Source organism: Cebus imitator, unplaced genomic scaffold (assembly GCF_001604975.1).
Source record: "Cebus imitator isolate Cc_AM_T3 unplaced genomic scaffold, Cebus_imitator-1.0 Scaffold65, whole genome shotgun sequence".
Lineage (NCBI taxonomy): Eukaryota > Metazoa > Chordata > Mammalia > Primates > Cebidae > Cebus > Cebus imitator.
The window spans coordinates 7,220,735-7,238,851 of record NW_016107380.1 but is presented as its reverse complement, the minus strand read 5'-3'; the positions used below and the strand labels follow the sequence as shown (position 1 = coordinate 7,238,851).

Here is an 18,117-nt window from a genome sequence, read left to right as displayed (position 1 = left end):
AATAAACTTAAAGGCCTGTAACCCAAATGTCTTTTTTTTTTTTGAGACAGAGTCTCGTGTCATCCAGGCTAGAGTGTAATGGCATGATCATGGTTCACTGCAGCCTCGACCTCCTGGGTTCAAGTGAATCCTCCCACCTCAGTCTCCTGAGTAGTTGAGACCACAGGTGTGCACCGCCACACCCAGCTAATTTTTGTATTTTCTGTAGAGATGGGGTTTTGCCATGTTGCCCAGGCTGCCAAATGTCTCTTGAACTTTACAGAATTTGTACATTTAAAAAAAAAAAACTGTGTAGAAGCCCCTTAGGAGCCTGCATAAACTAGGCAGTGCGGACAGTGAACAAGACTAGGGGATGGTTTTTAAAAATTGGTTAAATGGACCCCATCAATAGCCCACTATGATAAATATTTTTCAGATCTCCTAATCATTTATGAAGTTCTACATATTTTTTATATAGGAAAATATGGCTCCTGGTCCTAAAATGTTTAATTTGGAAACAAGAAAATGGAAGTGGACATGTAGATCCTCTCAGGCAATTTATTAAGAGCCATCCACAGGAAGTGTTTGCTGTCATTTGTTTGGTGAAATTAAGTGGTGACCATAGCAAAATGGCATTTTAAAGAAAGAACTTGGGGCAAAAGTCAAAATGAAGTTAAAAGAAAGACCTTTGTCACTTAAAAGAAAGACCCTTATCACTTTAATAGTCCTTAAACAGTAAGAGGTTTACTCTCTCATAAAAAAATTTTTTTTTTCTGTCGACAGGCTGGAGTGCAGTGGTGCGATCTCCGCTCACTGCAACCTCTGCCTCCCAGGTTCAAGTGATTCTCCTGCCTCAGCCTCCCAAGTAGCTGGTACTACAGGCACATGCCACCATGCCCAGCTAATTGTTGTATTTTTTAGTAGAGATGGGGTTTCACGGTGTTGGCCAGGATGGTCTTGATGTCTTGACCTCGTGGTTTACCTGCCTCAGCCTCCCAAAGTGCTAGGATTACAGGCGTGAGCCACTGCGCCTGGCTTTTTTCTTTTAAACAGGATCTTGCTCTGCCACCCAGGCTGAAATGCTGTGGTGCGATTATGGCTCATTGCAGCCTCCGTCTCCCCAGCTCAAGCTATCCTCTTGCCTCAGCTCCCAAGTAGCTGGGACTACAGATGTGCACAACCACACTTGGCTAATTTTTTTTTTTTTTTTTTTTTTAATGAGACAGAGTTTCTTTGCTCTTGCTGCCCAGGCTGAAGTGCCAACGGTGTGATCTCGGCTCACTGCAACCTCTGCCTCCCAGGTTTAAGTGATTCTCCTGCTTCAGTCTCCAAAGTAGGCGAGATTACAGGCATGTGCCCACAGGCCCGGCTAATTTTGTATTTTTAGTAGAGACAAGGTTTCACCACATTGGTCAGGCTGGTCTCGAACTCTTGACCTCAGATGATTCACCAGCCTCAGCTTCCCAAAGTGCTGGGATTATAGGCATGAGCCACCATGTCTGGTCTCGGCTATTTTTTTTTTTTTTTAATTTTATATTCAGCAGCATCATTTAAGCATTTTGCTAGGAACAAAAGAAAAAAGAAAAAAAATATTTGTAGAGATTGGCAGGGGGAGTGTCTCACTATGTTGCTAAGCCTGGTCTTAAACTCCTGACCTCAAGTAATCCTCTTGCCTCAGCCTCCCACAATGCTGGGATTATAGGCATAAGCTGCCATACCCAGCTTCATAAAAACTTTTATTTAATTATAAAAGTTGAAAATCAACTTTGTAAAAGCCATATGAGCACATTATGGAAAGCCCGTAAAACAGACAGTTTAATTACTTTCAAAATTCCACTGAGAAATTCTGTTAGACAATATTTCAACATTACGTATGTGACATGTCTAGCTTACTTTCAAGTACATGTTAAATTTCATACAAAATTTTGAAAAGAAGGCTTTAATAACATATGGGACACATGCCACCCCTGGGCATCCTACACCAATCCTGACAGCCCCAAGTTATAGTAATAACTGGTACTCCTGCAGTAATGAGACAATGCCCAATTATGCAACATAATGCTTCCCAGTGAACATTATATTTGAATGTATATTCTGAAAATAGTGCAAGAAGTGCTAGTTTTTCCCTGATTTCTATGCTATCATTTCATATGAAAATTATACTCTTCACACATAACAAACTGCATCTTGTTTGGTAAGTTCACATGTAAAAAACCAAACTTTTATACATTTAAACGCTGTTAATAGGGCCAACGCTCAGGAGGACTGCAATAGTTCCTGGTTTTCTGTCAACATGAGTGCTGAAATAATTACTACCTATCTGGAAATAGATTTGAGAAAGTAAAGAAATGTAAAGTTCAAGATATATAGTGGTTGTGATATACTAGATGATTTTGGTTTGTTTGGAGACCTGGCATTAGAAAATATTGAAATTGTAGAGTGAAAAAGTTATTCAGTGTAGGTTGTTTCCATCCTTCCGTTCCTTTTAATATGAAAGTCTCTTGGGTGCTGGAATGTCATTAACACCTGTGGCAGATTAAAGATGGCTGTGCATGGGGCTGGGGAGGAGGAGAGACTTGTCTGTTTTGTTCCCTGCTGCATTCTCAATGCCTAGGGTTGTACTTGGCAGAAAAGGATATTCAGTAAGTATTTGTTGAATGAATGAACGAGCAAACAACGAACAATTTTAGCTAACTCTCAGAATCTTTAAACTTTTATTAAGATGCACCAATGGGAAAAACTAAGAATGATCTTTTACCTGATAACAGAGTAAAATATTTAAATGCTAGCAATTTAAATATAACTAAAAGCTGATAAAAATTTATCTTTAAAGATGGGTTTCCAAAAAAGTACAATGAAATAATTCCAGTAGTGAATTTTCTATAATTCATTGCCTCCCTTCTTGTTTCCACCCCTACATTATTTCTGAAACAAATTAAGGTACAGAAAATACTTTAAAATTATGTATAGGTCAGCCATGTGCAGTGGCTCACACCTGGAATCCCAGCACTTTGGCAGGTCAAGTTTTGAGACCAGCCTGGGCAACACGGAGAAACCCTGTCTCTACTAAAAATACAAAAATTAGCCAAGCATGATGGTGCAGGTATTCCAAGCTACTTGGGAGGCTGAGGCAGGAGAATTGCTTGAACCTGGGAAGTGGGGGTTGTAGTGAGCCGAGATCACACCACTGTACTCCAGCATGGTCGACAGTGAGACCGTGTTTCAAGAAAAAAAAATTATGTATAGGTCAGGCACAGAGGCTCACACCTATAATCCCAACATTTTGGGAGGACAAGGCAGGAGGATTGCTTGAGTCCAGGAGTTTGAGACCAGCCCAGGCTCATTTGAAAAAGGGAGACCTCATCTCCACCAAAAATTTAAAAAATTAGGCAGGAGTGATGGTACATACTTATGGTACCAGCTACTCAGAAGGCTGCGGTAAGAGGATTACTTGAGCCTAGGAGATCCAGGCTTCAGTGAGCCATGATCGCACCACTGCACTCCGGCCTGGGCGACAGAGTGAGGTCCTGTCTTGAAATAAACATAATAATGTATATTCCATATTGTTTTCCAACGGATCTAACATGGTTAGAATAAAATTAAGTTACTGATTCTCACAAGGAAAAAGGATTTAAGAGGAATAGAGTTTAGGTTTGATCACAGTTGCACTCCAATTCAACCTACCTCCTACCTACAATGTTTCAAGTGTGGGGTGACATTTAACCTAAGGCATTGTTAAGGGTGAAAGGGAGTGCCATTAAAATTCTGTGTCTATTCATGTGACAACATGCATAAACCTGGATTACCTTACACACATCTGAGAGTATGGTCACGCTAACTAAAGAGCTCTCAAAGTTGACAAGGCTTTTTCAAGAACTCACTAGGCCATGACTTACGTGTAACAACTAGTATTTCTACAGTAAATACTTCTGTATTTCTGTTAGCAATTTATATTTTATGAAGCACTTTCACATTTTATCACTTTATCCTTCCTAAAAATCCTATGAGTTAGCCAAGCATTTATTCATTCAATGAAGAGTTATTATGCCTTTTTTTCACATGAAAAAACTCAGAGAAATAGATATGACTAATGAAGACAGCACAGATATGTGTCAGAGTGAGGGCATAACATCAGATCTCTAACTCAGTCCTGTGCCCATCCACACACCACGGCAGCTACAGTCACTTGAACTGCACAATGTAGCATCAGAGAAGGGCTGCATGAGCCTAAGTCACGCACTCCTCTATGAGGGCAATTTACTTATGAACAGTAAGGCAGAATAAAGTTTCAGCAGCTCTTTTAAAGACTTGTGTTGGGGGACAGAAAAAAGATAGGAATTCAGGGGGATCTTTATTAAATTTGGATATCTGCTTTCCTTAGGTCCATGAAAACATGCAGTTTTCTAAGGAAGTCAAACTACTAATCATTTGGAGTTTGGAAGAACCATCTCCTACTTCTTCAGACTGTACAAACTGTTTTGGTCTGGGTGCAAGTATTCACATTTGAGAGCAATAGCCCTTCCAACATAACACGGAACGTAATGTGCTCGTAGTTCTAAAACACCACAAGGGACTTCTGAAATTTGCTTTTTGTTTTTGTTTTTTTGAGATGGAGTTCCACTTTGCTGCCTATGCTGAAGTGCTGTGGTGGATCTCAGCTCACTGTCACCTCTGCCCCCTGGCTTCAAGTGATTTGCCTGCCTCAGCCGCCCGAGTAGCTGGGGTTATAGGCATGCTACCATGTCCAGCTAATTTTTGTATTTTTAGTAGAGATGGGGTTTCACCATGTTGGCCAGGCTGGTTTCAAACTCCTGGCCTTAGGTGATCCACCTGCCTTGGCCTCCCAAAGTGCTGGGATTACAGGTGTGAGCTACCAGCGCTTGGCCAGCCATAATGTGTTTTAAATATAAAAGTCACAACTTGAATGTGAATAAATGTGTTCTAAATCAAAGAAATGTTCTAGAGTCTTATAATGAGTTTAAGTGCTAAAAGGTAAAAGGGGAAAGGAAATTTAGCATCAAGAGCATTTATATAGGTTGGCTTATCTGTATATATAAGAAAACAGATACAGGGATGCTCAAAAAGACAAAATCAGAAGTGAAATGTCTCCCTATTTAACTTGATTTATGCAATGTAAATGAAATGACTGTATATAAGGAGATGGCCGGTTAGGGTAGAAGAGATTTTTCTGGCTTCTGATCTCTATACACTGTGCAATCTCTCATCACACTGGTAGTTCGGTGTTAGAACGACCTATTAATATATTGGTTTGTCCATCATACTGTCAACTGGAGGGTAGAGATTATGTTTTTTAATAATATATTCCTCTTTGGGAGGCTGAGGTGGGCGAATCACCAAAGGTCGGGAGTTCGAGAACAGCCTGACCAACATGGAGAAATCCCATCTCTATTAAAAATACAAAATTAGCCAGGCGTGGTGGTGCATGCCTGTAATCCCAGCTACTCAGGAGGCTGAGGCAGGAGAATTGCTTGAACCTGGGAGCCAAGATGGTGCTATTGCACTTCAGCCTGGGCAACAAGAGTGAAACTCTGTCTCAAAATAAAGAAATAAATAATATATTCCTAGTACCTTCATGATGCTAAGACTAAATGAATAAATGAATTATCGGGGTATAAAAGTATAAACTGCACAGTAAAAACAATGGTAGAAATTAGAAGCAGTGGTGGATGGGGAGAACCAGAGAAATATAGCACCAACAATTAAGCTATGTTAAATTCTCATTGTATAACAAATGTGGCTTTTTTAAAAAAAAACAACAACATGTTTATTCATCTTTTTAATCCTCATGGCTCAGCACAGTGCCTGACACACAATAGGCACTCAACAATTATTTGATTTCCAAAGCATGACCATTCATGCATCCATAGTCCTCTTTTTATAGTATGAAGAAGGCTGATATCCAGGCCCCCATGTGTATTTTAAGGAATAGATAATTCCCAATAAGCTCTTCTTTTTCAAGGTGAGAAACAGTTCTCATGTTCAATTTCAAAATCAAGATGACATTCCGGTGAATGTATCACGTGTCATTAACAGACAAATACCAAACCATGTCTGCCTGCTTACCACTGCCGTTTCCATTTCCTTTATTTTCTCTGTCCATATGAAAGCAAGGTTTTATTACAGTTTTCACCATCTGTAAGAGCCCTGGACAATTTTTGATCCTGTAAGGGCTTTTTACTTCAGTTTTTGTCACATATTAAAGCTGTGTGTTGAGACTGAAGATTATCCACTATCTTCTCTTCTATCTCTATGTATTTTTCTGTTTCTTCCCCTGATAGCAATAACTTGGTTTCCGAGTCTTTGGTTATAATAACCACAAAGGACTGTCATGACTGAAGGATATTAGCCACCACCGCTTGATGCTGATACACTTCCAAAGCCTTCTGAGCTCGAGTAATTACAATGGAGGGGTCAGTCTCCAACTTAAAGGAAATTATAAAAGCTTTGGGAGCACAATCTTTAACCAAAGGAGAAGCATTTTTGACACCATCTTCATCGTTATCTGAAATGGGCCCCCTGATGACTGGATCGTGTATTCAGGAGTTTCAGAGACAGGAACATAGAAATCTGACATGGCCGCAGCCAGGTAAAACATCGAAGAACGGCCAGCCACACTTCCAGTGGGACCTTGGTGCTGCCTGACGTGACCAACACCAACTGCTGGCCCTGTGCGCCCAGCCCAGCTGTGAAGTGTGCCATAATCTCAGCCCAGCACGCAGCACTGGGTGGCCAGGGGAACTCAGTTACCAGGTCCATTTCCACCATCGGCCGAACCAATGTGATTTTCATGTTAAAGAACTTCTACCTCCATGGAGACACACTTGAATATAAAAGTCAAGGTCCACTAGAATAAGCTACATGGGGACAGGGTCCATGTTGTTTGCTCATACAGTATGTCTCTCATGCTTCCAGGCATAAAAGAACTCAGTAAACATTAGATGGTAGCTGGAAGGTAGGTGGCTAGACAGATGGATACATTACTCAATGACAAGGCAAGCTGACTAAGGAAATCTCTGCTTGCTAATTAAAACTCCTCTGACACTGCTCATCATTTTCTGCTAACGGCAACTTAAGCAATATTTTCAACAATACTTGTTATTGTCTTTCCTCTAAGTGACAAGCCACATTTATCTGTTGTGTTCAAGACCTTTTCCACATGAAAAAAAAAATCGCAAAACTAAACACAGTACAATGTTTTCTATAAGGTCAGACTTAGTTATTTCCATCTTTATTCTCACTGATTTACTGTGCTTGAGTCTGGAAGCAGCATGAAGTAGGTTTCCAAGAACCTCGTGGGGTATTTGGCTTGCTTTCCTTTCCTTTGATTGAGTCTTATTATCATACTGTACATTCATTCCTCCCACAGGCCACACAATGGTTACTGGATATCTGGAAGCAACTGCATTGTCAGTTCAATTGTTTGTATTATATTTACAGACTTTGCTTCTTTGTACCACTGAATGAAAGGGACTCTGAATCAGGGGCTATTAAATGAAATTACTGTATAGGCATATAATCATTGCAAGGAATGGGAAACAAAACCATAATTCTATACAAGCTTTGCTCTGTGTAAAGATTCCTTGAAATAGTTTTTGAAAAAGTCACAAAAGAGATATGCAATAATCCCTGTTAGACATACAGGTATAAAAATTGTGTCCTATCATTTGAAACAGAATAGTAAAATTATCACCACTTTAAACTGCTTGACATTAAATGAGGGCATCCACACACACCATGTCATTCATTGTCAAAATGACTCTGAGAGGTAAGCAGGCCATGTGTTTGAATCTACATTTTAAAGAGAGAAATCCAAGGCTTGGCTTTGAGAGGTTCTCAGACTTAATATCATACAAGCCAGTAGGAGTGTGTGTTTGATGACAGAACTGAAACCAAGCTCTCCTAAATTCTAGTTTTGTGGAAACTGAATTTAAACAAATTAAACCTTAATAACTGTCAGCATGCCTTGGGCATAAAAGTAATTGTCAGCATGCCTTGGGCGTAAAAGATAACCATTATTTTCCCACAGTAAATGCAAATGCATCATACCTGGTTTATTTCCTGAGTGGTTGTTATTTTGTCCTGAAATTGCAGAGGCAGGGCGGTTGGAGGCATTTTTCTTCTCTTGTACTTTATAGCTGTCGGGCGCTACAGAAATGAGACAAAAGAGAAAAGACACATTTAGTTTCTTAAAATTTCTTCAGAAACATTTACCTATTCAGCATTTATTGTTAACCTTTGTATCAGGTACTCAGGCTAGATTCAGGACTCGAAAAGACGAAGTAGTTACAACCCGTGCCCTCAAGGAGTAGGAAGGACACGTAAAAAAGAAATCAACAACTCGGCTTGAGTGACCAATGTTATAGAAGTGGCACGTTCAAAGGGCCATGAAGGGCCTTTCCTGTGGCTGTCCCAGTTTACACATAAAGCAACCACGTGGAAGCATGACTGGAGCCTAGAGTCTTTGATCTGAGTTCTTCCAAAGCACCATTGGCTTAGAATACATTTCAAATGTATTAATTTCTTTCTTGCTTTGGTATATTCAATATTGTTTAATCTTTCTTTGGGGTTACTAAGTCTCTTCAGTAGCCCCAGGTCCTGACAACAAACATCAACCCTAACTAAATATTATGTAACAGCAGACCATGGGGATTAAAAAGACTTCAATATATGTTTAGTACAAGCCACTTTTCTGAATAAGCCCTGATAAATGCTTTTGGGGGTGGGGTGCTGGAGGGAGGCTGTAGTTTGCTTTATTATGCTGAAATTCAACTTAAAAAACATTCAATTAAACAGGAGTTCTGGTTACTTGCACTCCAATTTATCTACATCTAACTTTTACTGGATCCATTCTAGGTGAACATTAGAGGCCTATCTGCCCACTTTATCTGTCTGGATGTTGGGAATTCATTTCCATCCCAGAAGACCTTCTGAGTCATATTCACCATGAGACAAAAGTAAAATCCATCTTAATACTTTTCTATGCTCATGTAAAATTGAAAGGTTAATTTTATGTTATTTTATTTTCCAATAAGCCTTTTGCATTAGTAACAATAGGTTAAATTTAGTAAAATAAAAATAATTTTTAAAAATTCTCAGGCTGTTTAAGATTATATATTGCTAATTCCTAACTGTTAGGCCGGATGTATTTCTAAAGTTTTCAGGCCATCTCTCTGCCTTCCTGTCAGTCTTTCTCTTCTGCTACTGTTTAAGGGTCTATATTTCTTCAAAAACTTCTTTGGTGAACATTGTAACAGCAAAAGACACAGACAGACCTGGGTTCAAATTTGAGACTTGGCACATAACCAGCTGAAAGGCCAGAAAGTTATTTGGCTTCTCTAAGTAGGTCACATGGGGTAATACTGCGTAACTCACAGAGTTGTTGGAAGGATTAACTGAGAAGATATGTGTTAAAAATCTACTATAAGCCTTGGCACACAGGAGGTGTTTATCAAGTATTCAAGGCCCTTTCTCCCAGTTTCTGTGCTCTTCCGTGGAGCCCTGGGCATCCCATACTCACAGCACCCATTCAGGTTACTGTGTTTTAGAGTCAGTACACCTGGCTCTGCCATTTACTAGCTGAATCCTCAGCATGTCACTTAACCTCTCTGAGTCTTAATTTCCCCATCTGTAAAGAAAACATCAACTTTCAGAGCTGTAAAAATTAAATGAGATAATGTACAGAAAGGTAGTTCACTGCCTGGCCCACAGCAAGGCATGATAAGTAGTAGAAAGTATTTTTAGCTCTCTTCAGGAAACTAGGCTTCTAATTCCTCAGGGATTTATGAGAAAGCAAACCTGTTAACTTGGTAACAGGGGCTCTGGGGGCAAGTGATTCATGTGACAGGAAGGTCTGGGTCAGCCGCTGGTTCCAGAGGTTTTCAGCTCAGCCACAACCATACCTCCTGGGGGCTCTCAGGTAGGGTGAACTTACTGGTATAATTGTTAGGGTATGGCCTGGCTTGGGAAGAGGTAATTAGTCTTTCTGATTCAAGGTTTAGGGAGATGACAGTTTTCTAAGATTTGATGCCTTTCATTTTATTAAGTAAATGTGAGCCTTAAAAAAAATTAATAACGAGAAGATAAAATAGAGGTTTTTTTTTTTTTTTTTTTTTTTTTTTTTTTTTTTTTTTTTTTTTTTTTTTTTTTTTTTTTTTTTTTTTTTTCTTTGTACAGGAGTACAGGGAATTTCACTACTTAAGAACACAATGACAGCAGGAATTTATTAATTCTGATTTCCAAAATTTAAAAACCTGAAAATCCTCATTAACTGGCAGATAGGATTGCATATACCCTTATAAAAGTTCTCATGGAAAAAAAATTAAAATGACTCAGATGACTTTCCAGTATTATTTATTTGAATCTCTCATCTTTCATTAAAAAAAAAAAGAAAGAAAGAAAATTAAGCCATATACTATGATGCTCGGTAAGTCTTTGCTAGCCTTATGAAATCTTCACTGATGGTCCTGCTAGCTTGAAAGCGTATTCCATTAGTGTCACATGTGAGTGTTGAAGTAAAAACAAGAGTAAGGATACAGACAAGCACCCTTGTGGCCTGGGACTCTCTTTCCAACATACTCTGAAACAAAATATGGAAGCATCAGACATTTGGAGCCTTCAGATAGTGAAAATTCTGTAGCTCTAGTAAGTGCTCCAAATGTGCCTGTACAATTCACATCCTCTGCCACTCACTGATTCCTTGCAACATCTCCCCACAAAGGCCTTGGCATTCCCAATGCTTTGTTTCTACTTTTGGCTGTATGGTCCAATACAGAGTCTTCTCTCAACTTCTCAAAACAACTGGTCCAATAAATGACCTGTCAATTCAGTCAAAACACTTGCTCTGAGACACTTAGGACTACAAGCTTTGCACCAGCCTGAGTTTAAATCTCATTGAATAATACGTGGACTTGACATCCACAAGGATAAAATAAAATCTGGAATGTGGGCTGGGAAACAGCAAAAGCCTAAACTCAATTCCCAGCTCTGCATAGTCCCTTATCCATGGGGAACTACTAGGTTCTCAAGATCCCCAGTGGATGCCTGAATTTATGGGTAGTACCAAATCCTATCTAGGCTATTTTTTTTTGGGTAACTGAGACAGCTCCTATGTGACTGACAGGTGGGCAGTGACTACAGTGTGGATCCACTGGACAAAGGGATGATTCACATCTCATCTCAGGCTCGACAGAGCGGGAGGGCATGGGATTTCATCACACTACTCAGAACAGCATAAAATTTATGAATTGTTTATTTCTGGAATTTTCCATGTAATATTTTTGGACCACAACTGACTGTAACTGAAACCTCAAAAAGTGAAATCATGGACAAGGAGGAACTACTGCGTACATGCTTCTCTGCTACAGTCTTCAATTGGACTTTGTGGGCATACAGCCCCTTTGTGGACATAATATACTGTGAGGACACAGCTTTGGGGGAGTGGCCTAGAACACAGAACCGGAGGTTGAACCACATGAAACAGTCTTTTATGTAGTAAAAAATGGTTAAAAATGAATAATTTTGTATGTTTCAATCTAATAGTTTAGGTAAATCTGTACAGAAAAGAGTTATCATATCAGGCCTGAGACTGCTGTCCTTTATTTTGTATATATTTATTCCTCAAATTTATTTATTCAAATATACCTGCTAGGAGTATTGTAACATTCGAATCATACATATGATGTGTTTTATCCAATGTGGTTTATAAAATTAGCATTACAACAAGAAAGAAACAAAGCAACAGCATCGCTCCTAATGACTTTTCTGATTATTCCACATAATAGAGAATTTCTCTTCAGTTTAAATTGCTCATAATTATAAGTGAAGTTGGGTAGTAATGATCAAAGCTCATGAGAGTTAGCATCAGACCTAGATTTCATTTCCCACACTACCTCAGTTTTCTTCCTACTTCCATTTATTCACACAGTACCCTACTCCATGGGACACTTTGAGCTCGATGCTGGAAGTAATATTATTAGGTGTATAATGTATCTCCTTCTACCACTTCTTTTTCCTTTTCTTGTCCTACGTTTCTAGGTTACACTGTATTCTGGAGCTTCTGATTCTTCCAATAACATCTCCTTTCTTCAAAAAGTCGTCTCCCATTATGTCCTGAAATACTATCTGTACGTCAGTCACCGTCAAGGATGCATTTATAAATATGCACTCTCAATAAAGTGTCCATCTTCAGCATCTAGGCAATATCTGCTTGTGTATTTCTGCTATCACTTGAACACCCTCACACAAAAAAGCCAATCGCCTAATGTCAGTCTCTTTGTCACCATCAACAGAACCACCATATTCCTAAGCTCAGAAATGTTAAGAATTTTTTTTTTTTAACAAACAATTACAAATATCTCCATTGGCCAGACACTGTGCTATGCAGTGAGAATACAAAGGTCATATGACATAGCATCTGCTTTCAAGATGCTTATCATTCTTTGGAGGAGACAGTGTGCACATACATGAAATTGCAGCAATAGACCGATTCAATTTTCTAAAAAACCCATAAACCACAGAGGTTTAATAACCAAATAAATAATATACCTAATGTTACAGGAATTTGGTGGTGGGAGAAGGAGCCACAAGGAACAGGAGTCCCTGGGCAAAGAGATTGCAGACCAGAAAGCACCTGGATAAGTGAAGAGTAACGTGGAGAAGTTCCCTTACTGGGGTGAAGCATAAGCAAAACTACCAAGGCAAAGAAACAGGAGAGACAATTGGGACTGTCTGGTTAGAACAGCAGGTTTAGGAAGAGAGGCAGCTGAAAATATGAGAAGAGAAACAGGCCAAGGTCAATGCCTCTTTGAATTCCGAGAGTGTGGACTTTTTCATGAAGGCAATGGAAAGTCACTGAAGTATATCACACGGAACTTCCAGCTGTGAACTACTTTACCTTCAATGGATTCTGTATAAATGAAAAGTGAAATCTAACAAGCCTGCTGGAAATGAATTTAAAAAGGATTTCTTCTTAAAGAAAACAATAAAAGGAAATCAGATTAAAAACAGACATCCTAAGAACTCTGCCTTCTATATAATTTAGTAACTAGTCAGATTCTTCCACTTACCCGTATCATGTACTAAGAGATAACTATTTGACCATTAAGTGGTAAAAAGTGACATGAACGAATATGGTGAAACTTATGTCTGTTGCTGAAGAAACAAGAAGTAGGGGAAGAGTAGAGTTGGTGTGGTCACCCTACAAGAAGCCAAGGGCAGGTGGCATAGCACCACACAGGGACCCTCCACTGGAAATGGTATTCCAGCCACAAATTCCTGGGAGGATTGGGAAACAGGTAGGGCATATTTCTGAAGGCCATTTTGCAGGGAGGTGAAGAAGATAAAATATGGGAAACTGATTGGTGTTACTAATCTTTTGTAGACCATCACTTAATGGGGAAGCAGCTGCTTCACGGGGCAAGCCTATGGGTATTGTGTTATCGCAATTTAAGTAACTGTAAATGTCAAAAATAGTGCAGAGTCTCATTTGCTCTTCTATACACAACAGAATAAACCCATTTCATGGTATGGTGCAACAGCTAGCCAAATTTAATCTGACATTTTGAAACAGAAATAACAACAAGAACCATTTATTCACTCTATTGCTCAATTCTTGTCTCCAAAACATATGCAACTAAGTAGAACCATATGATAACGATATATATCATTATAGTTATACACAGCATCCTCCCTACTCTGCTGACAGAAACAATTCAATTAAGATCTATTTTTTCTTTGCATTTCACATAACTATACAGAACACAAAGTTATGATTTGGTGGCTATGGTAGACTTCATTAGAGCATGGTAAGAGTGTGGAGGCTTTACAACTTGGGGTAGCTCATTCAGCAATGACGGTGACTGAAAGTCACTTTCTGATTTCCCCATCTCTTCATAATGGAAAAAAAACTTAAAATGTATGTCCACATTAAAAAATGATATTAAGCCAAAAGGAAATTTGTTCACTAAAGAGATAGTACAAACCCAACAAAAGACATTGACTTTATAAATACAGTCCAAAACGGTATATAGTTATATGACACACAAGGACAGAATCTACTACAGGTATCACTCCTTATTTCTATAACTGACACTAAGACATGAAGAATGGAACAGAGGCACATAAGTCTTTGTTAATAATTTATATTAATTCAACTTCCAAAGAGAAACTGAGGCAGTTGGATTGAACTGTCAAGGTCTATATGAGATGATAAAAATTACTGATATAGGCAGGGCGCAGTGGCTCATGCCTGTAATCTCAGCACTCCGTGAGGCTGAGGGGGGGCAGGTCACCTAAGATCAGGAGTTCGAGACCAGCCTGGCCAACATAGCGAAACCCTGTCTCTACTAAAAATATAAAAATTAGCCAGACATGGTACTGCACGCCTGTAATTAATCCCAGCTACTCAGGAGGCTGAGGCAGGAGAACTGCTTGAATTCAGGAGGTGGAGATTGCAGTGATCTGAGATTTTGCCACTGCACTCCAGCCTGGGTGACAGAGTGAGTCTCCACCTCAAAATAAATAAATAAAAATAAAAATACTGATGTAATCAACTTTTTCTGAAATAAAAAACCTAACATGTAATAGGAAAGATATTAATATCATGTATATAGCAGCAAAAGATAATTCTATCAAAATAGGTTACCAAAATATTCCTCAGGGATAGGACTGGGCCATTTGCCTCCAAGGAGCTGATGTCTAATCACAGCCATCATGATCTGAGCTTAAACAAACAGTCTCCAAATAAATGGCACATTGGCATTCAGTTGTTGACATCTGGCCAGGTGCAGATCTATAATTTTCCCACTTGACCAGAGCAACCTGAGAGCAGGGGCCATGCCTTTCAGCCTTATAATCTCTGTAACTCTAGTGTTTAGCACACTACCTAGCACCTATGTGACACTGAACAAATGCTTGATGAAGGGCAAGAGAGGATTTGAAGGTAGATGTGTGCCTTGTGGAACACTGTGGCCAAGGTCCAGAAAGAAAAAGTATTGATGATAAGATGATTAGTAAAAAGGAAAAAAACCACATTTTCTTATTTATTGATAACTGCTAAGATTGTAGAGAAAAGGTGACAAAAAGAGTTGTCAGTTCAAGGTCGTGTCTACTTCATATCAGAAGAGAAAAAATATCTCGTTATTCTGGGATGCTTTCCACATTATATTGGGCAAGACTCAAAATCAAATGGATGTTTTTGCCCCACTTCATAGAGAGGAGAGCCCAGTCTCACCTACGGTGAGAGTCTTGAGAACTAGAGTGACACTCTGCAAACACAAAAGAATACAGGTCGAGTATCACTAATTCAAAGACCTGAAATCTGAAACCCTTCCATTTCCAAACATTTCAGATAAGGGATACTCAAGCTGTTACTGCTTATACTGCATGGAGGAAAGCATGTGAACATTACAGCCTCCGCTGATAACATCAGACAAGCATCTCAGCTTTGGGTAATTTGTAAACCCCAACCCTTTCCCAAAGCAGTTAATAAATTTATTTTGATAATATGTTTGTTAAGTAGCCAAAGATTAACCACCCTAGCTAAACATGAGGAAAGGGATATTTCAGAAAAGCACATGTTCCATATATCTTGTGGGAACTGGGGGGAATCATCCACTAAGCTCTTTCGTTTCTCACTAAAAGCAGCTTCTTGATTAGTGTTACAAATGTTTTCTGACACATTGCGCTGACACGAATAAACATTACACACTTTAAATTTAACCAGAAAGGCTTTCATCTAAAAAATATGTAAATAAGACAAAAACTTTCCTTCACTCCGATGGCAACACTAAAAATAGAATAGAAAATGATATATTTTCCCCTCACGTTAATATAAATCAGATTAGAAGGCAAGCCTTTTCATCTCTGCTGGTGACTTACCACCAGTCACAATGCTAGCTACACTACAAGCATTATCCCTGCCCGACAATGTGAATAATGCTTACGACTGGGCAAAGTACAAAAAAGGAGGGCAAAGTCTAACCATATTAAAGTTTTCCAGTTATGCAGAGAAATGGCAAATTAGAGATTACAGTTATCCATCTGAACTTCAACAGCTGGAAATGGAGTTTATCAAACTAGACCCAATTCAATTAAACTCCATCTATCATTAGAAGAAACTATTTAATGCAGAAAAGAAAAATAATTAGAACTCAACTTTATTATACTTCACTTAATTAAAACAACAAACTGAAAAGAGGGTATTTTTACTTTAATAGGATAATGATTTACTTTAAGGAAAACTAAAATGGCTAATGCCAGTATTTTACACAATGATTACTATTCGCCACAAAAAAGCTTTCATACTTACATACAAAGTACAGTTATCTAAGCAGAAAATGTATAATACCTAAAAATAGTCCTAAACAGTTGACTCAGTTTTAAATATCAGTTTTGTAAAGAAATTTGCATGTAATTTTAATCCTGAGTATTAGTCAACTGAGTTTAATCAGTGCAATAAATACACATATACACTGCTGTCATATATCAAAAATGAATCATTTCTCCTCTGTAGAAAATAATATTAAAATATTTTAAATTTCTTACATAAATTTTGTAAAATTTAATAGGAATGACATAGTAGGCACTGAAAGTTTATTCCAATTCATTTCCTGTGACCACTGAACACTTAACTTAAAGGTTGTCTAAAATTATGGGCCAACTCATTCTCCCCATGCTATCCTGTGCTGCAGTCATTTCTGTATCTGTGGCTGTGTTCTTTTTTCCCTCACTGGAACATCACCCTCACGATCTTTGCAACTATTTACATCTAATCTCTTTTTCTTTCTTAGAGCAGTTTTAGGCTCACTGCACAATTGGGCAGAAGTTTCATACGCTGTTGTAGCCCCGCCCCCTGCCTTTCCCACCATCAACATCCCATACCAGAGTGGTTCATTGGTTACCACTGATGAGCCGACACTGACACGCCATCATCATCCAAGGTCCATAGTTTACATGAGGGCTTCATAAATGTGTAATGATGTGTACATACCATGTAGCAACATGTAGAATTCAATCCATTTATGGTCCAACTCAATCCATTAAAGTCCAACTCAATTCACTTTCTCATGAAATCTTTTTAAACTATTCCTACTACCAACACATTTCTTTCTCTGACTTCTACTGCACTCCCATGGAATCTGTCCCATACTATTTAGCGTTTGATTTCATTCTATCCTGTATCATTTTCAGAATGTATGCTTCCAAAATTTCTAAATATTGAGTCCCATCATGAGAGCCAAAACAAAAAATGTGCTCCACAGTAAAACAAAACAAAACAAAAAACACAATGGTGAATAACTGATGTAGCATTTCTCTCTCGAAAATGCATACTGCAAGTCTGCATATAGGGAAGGGGCTATATCATTCCATTCCATGCTGGTTACCCAATAAATATCAACTCTTTGATGCTTTATTTGTTTGTTTGTTTGTTTATTTATTTATTTATTTGAGACGAAGTCTTACTCTGTTGCCCCGACTTGAGTGCAGTGGTACGATCTTATCTCACTTCAACCTCTGCCTCCTGGGTTCAAGTGATTCTCTCACTTCAGCCTCCTGAGTAGCTGGGGCTACAGGTATGCGCCACCATGTTTGGCTAATTTTTGTATTTTTAGTAGAGATGGGGTTTCACCATGTTGGTCAGGCTGATCTTGAACTCCTGACCCCAAGTGATCTGCGCATCTTGGCCTCCCAAACTGCTAGTATTATGGGTGTGAGCCACTGTGCCTAGCCTTGATGCTTCTTTTCTAAGAGAATCCCGACTGGCCATTGGATACTGATCTGGCCAAAAAACTGAACACCGAAGTTGTTTGGTGAGGTTTATGGGAATGATATTTAAGGTGCAGCAGACTCTGGTGTGTGAACCTGTTTGCTCTTCGTCCCTCCTTTCTTCCTGCCTTGAATACCGATGTGATGCTTAAGGCAGAGCATCCATCTGGAGACCAGGAGGCTATCAGGAAGGAAAGGCCAAGGGAACAACAGAGACTCAGGCCCTGACATCTTTAAGTTGCTGGTCTAGTACCAGCAACTCTTCACTTCTATGTTCCCTATAGGTTAGAGAAAAGAAAATTCCCAATTTGTTAAAATCATTGCTTTAAGAAATTCTGTTCTCATAAATTAAAA

General features: G+C 38.9%; 1 protein-coding gene and 1 pseudogene across 13 annotated transcripts in view; both read right to left on the bottom strand.

The window, feature by feature from the left end:
• The window catches only part of MAP7 (microtubule associated protein 7), a 203,201-nt gene that overhangs the window by 66,491 nt on the left and 118,593 nt on the right, over nt 1-18,117 (bottom strand). For all 13 annotated transcript variants that reach the window (XM_037739220.1, XM_037739224.1, XM_037739225.1 and 10 more), the window contains exon 2: nt 8,047-8,145. In XM_037739220.1, coding sequence (XP_037595148.1) covers nt 8,047-8,145 — 99 coding nt within the window. The remainder of the gene's footprint in view (nt 1-8,046; nt 8,146-18,117) is intronic.
• LOC108305714 lies at nt 6,046-6,595 on the bottom strand (annotated as a pseudogene).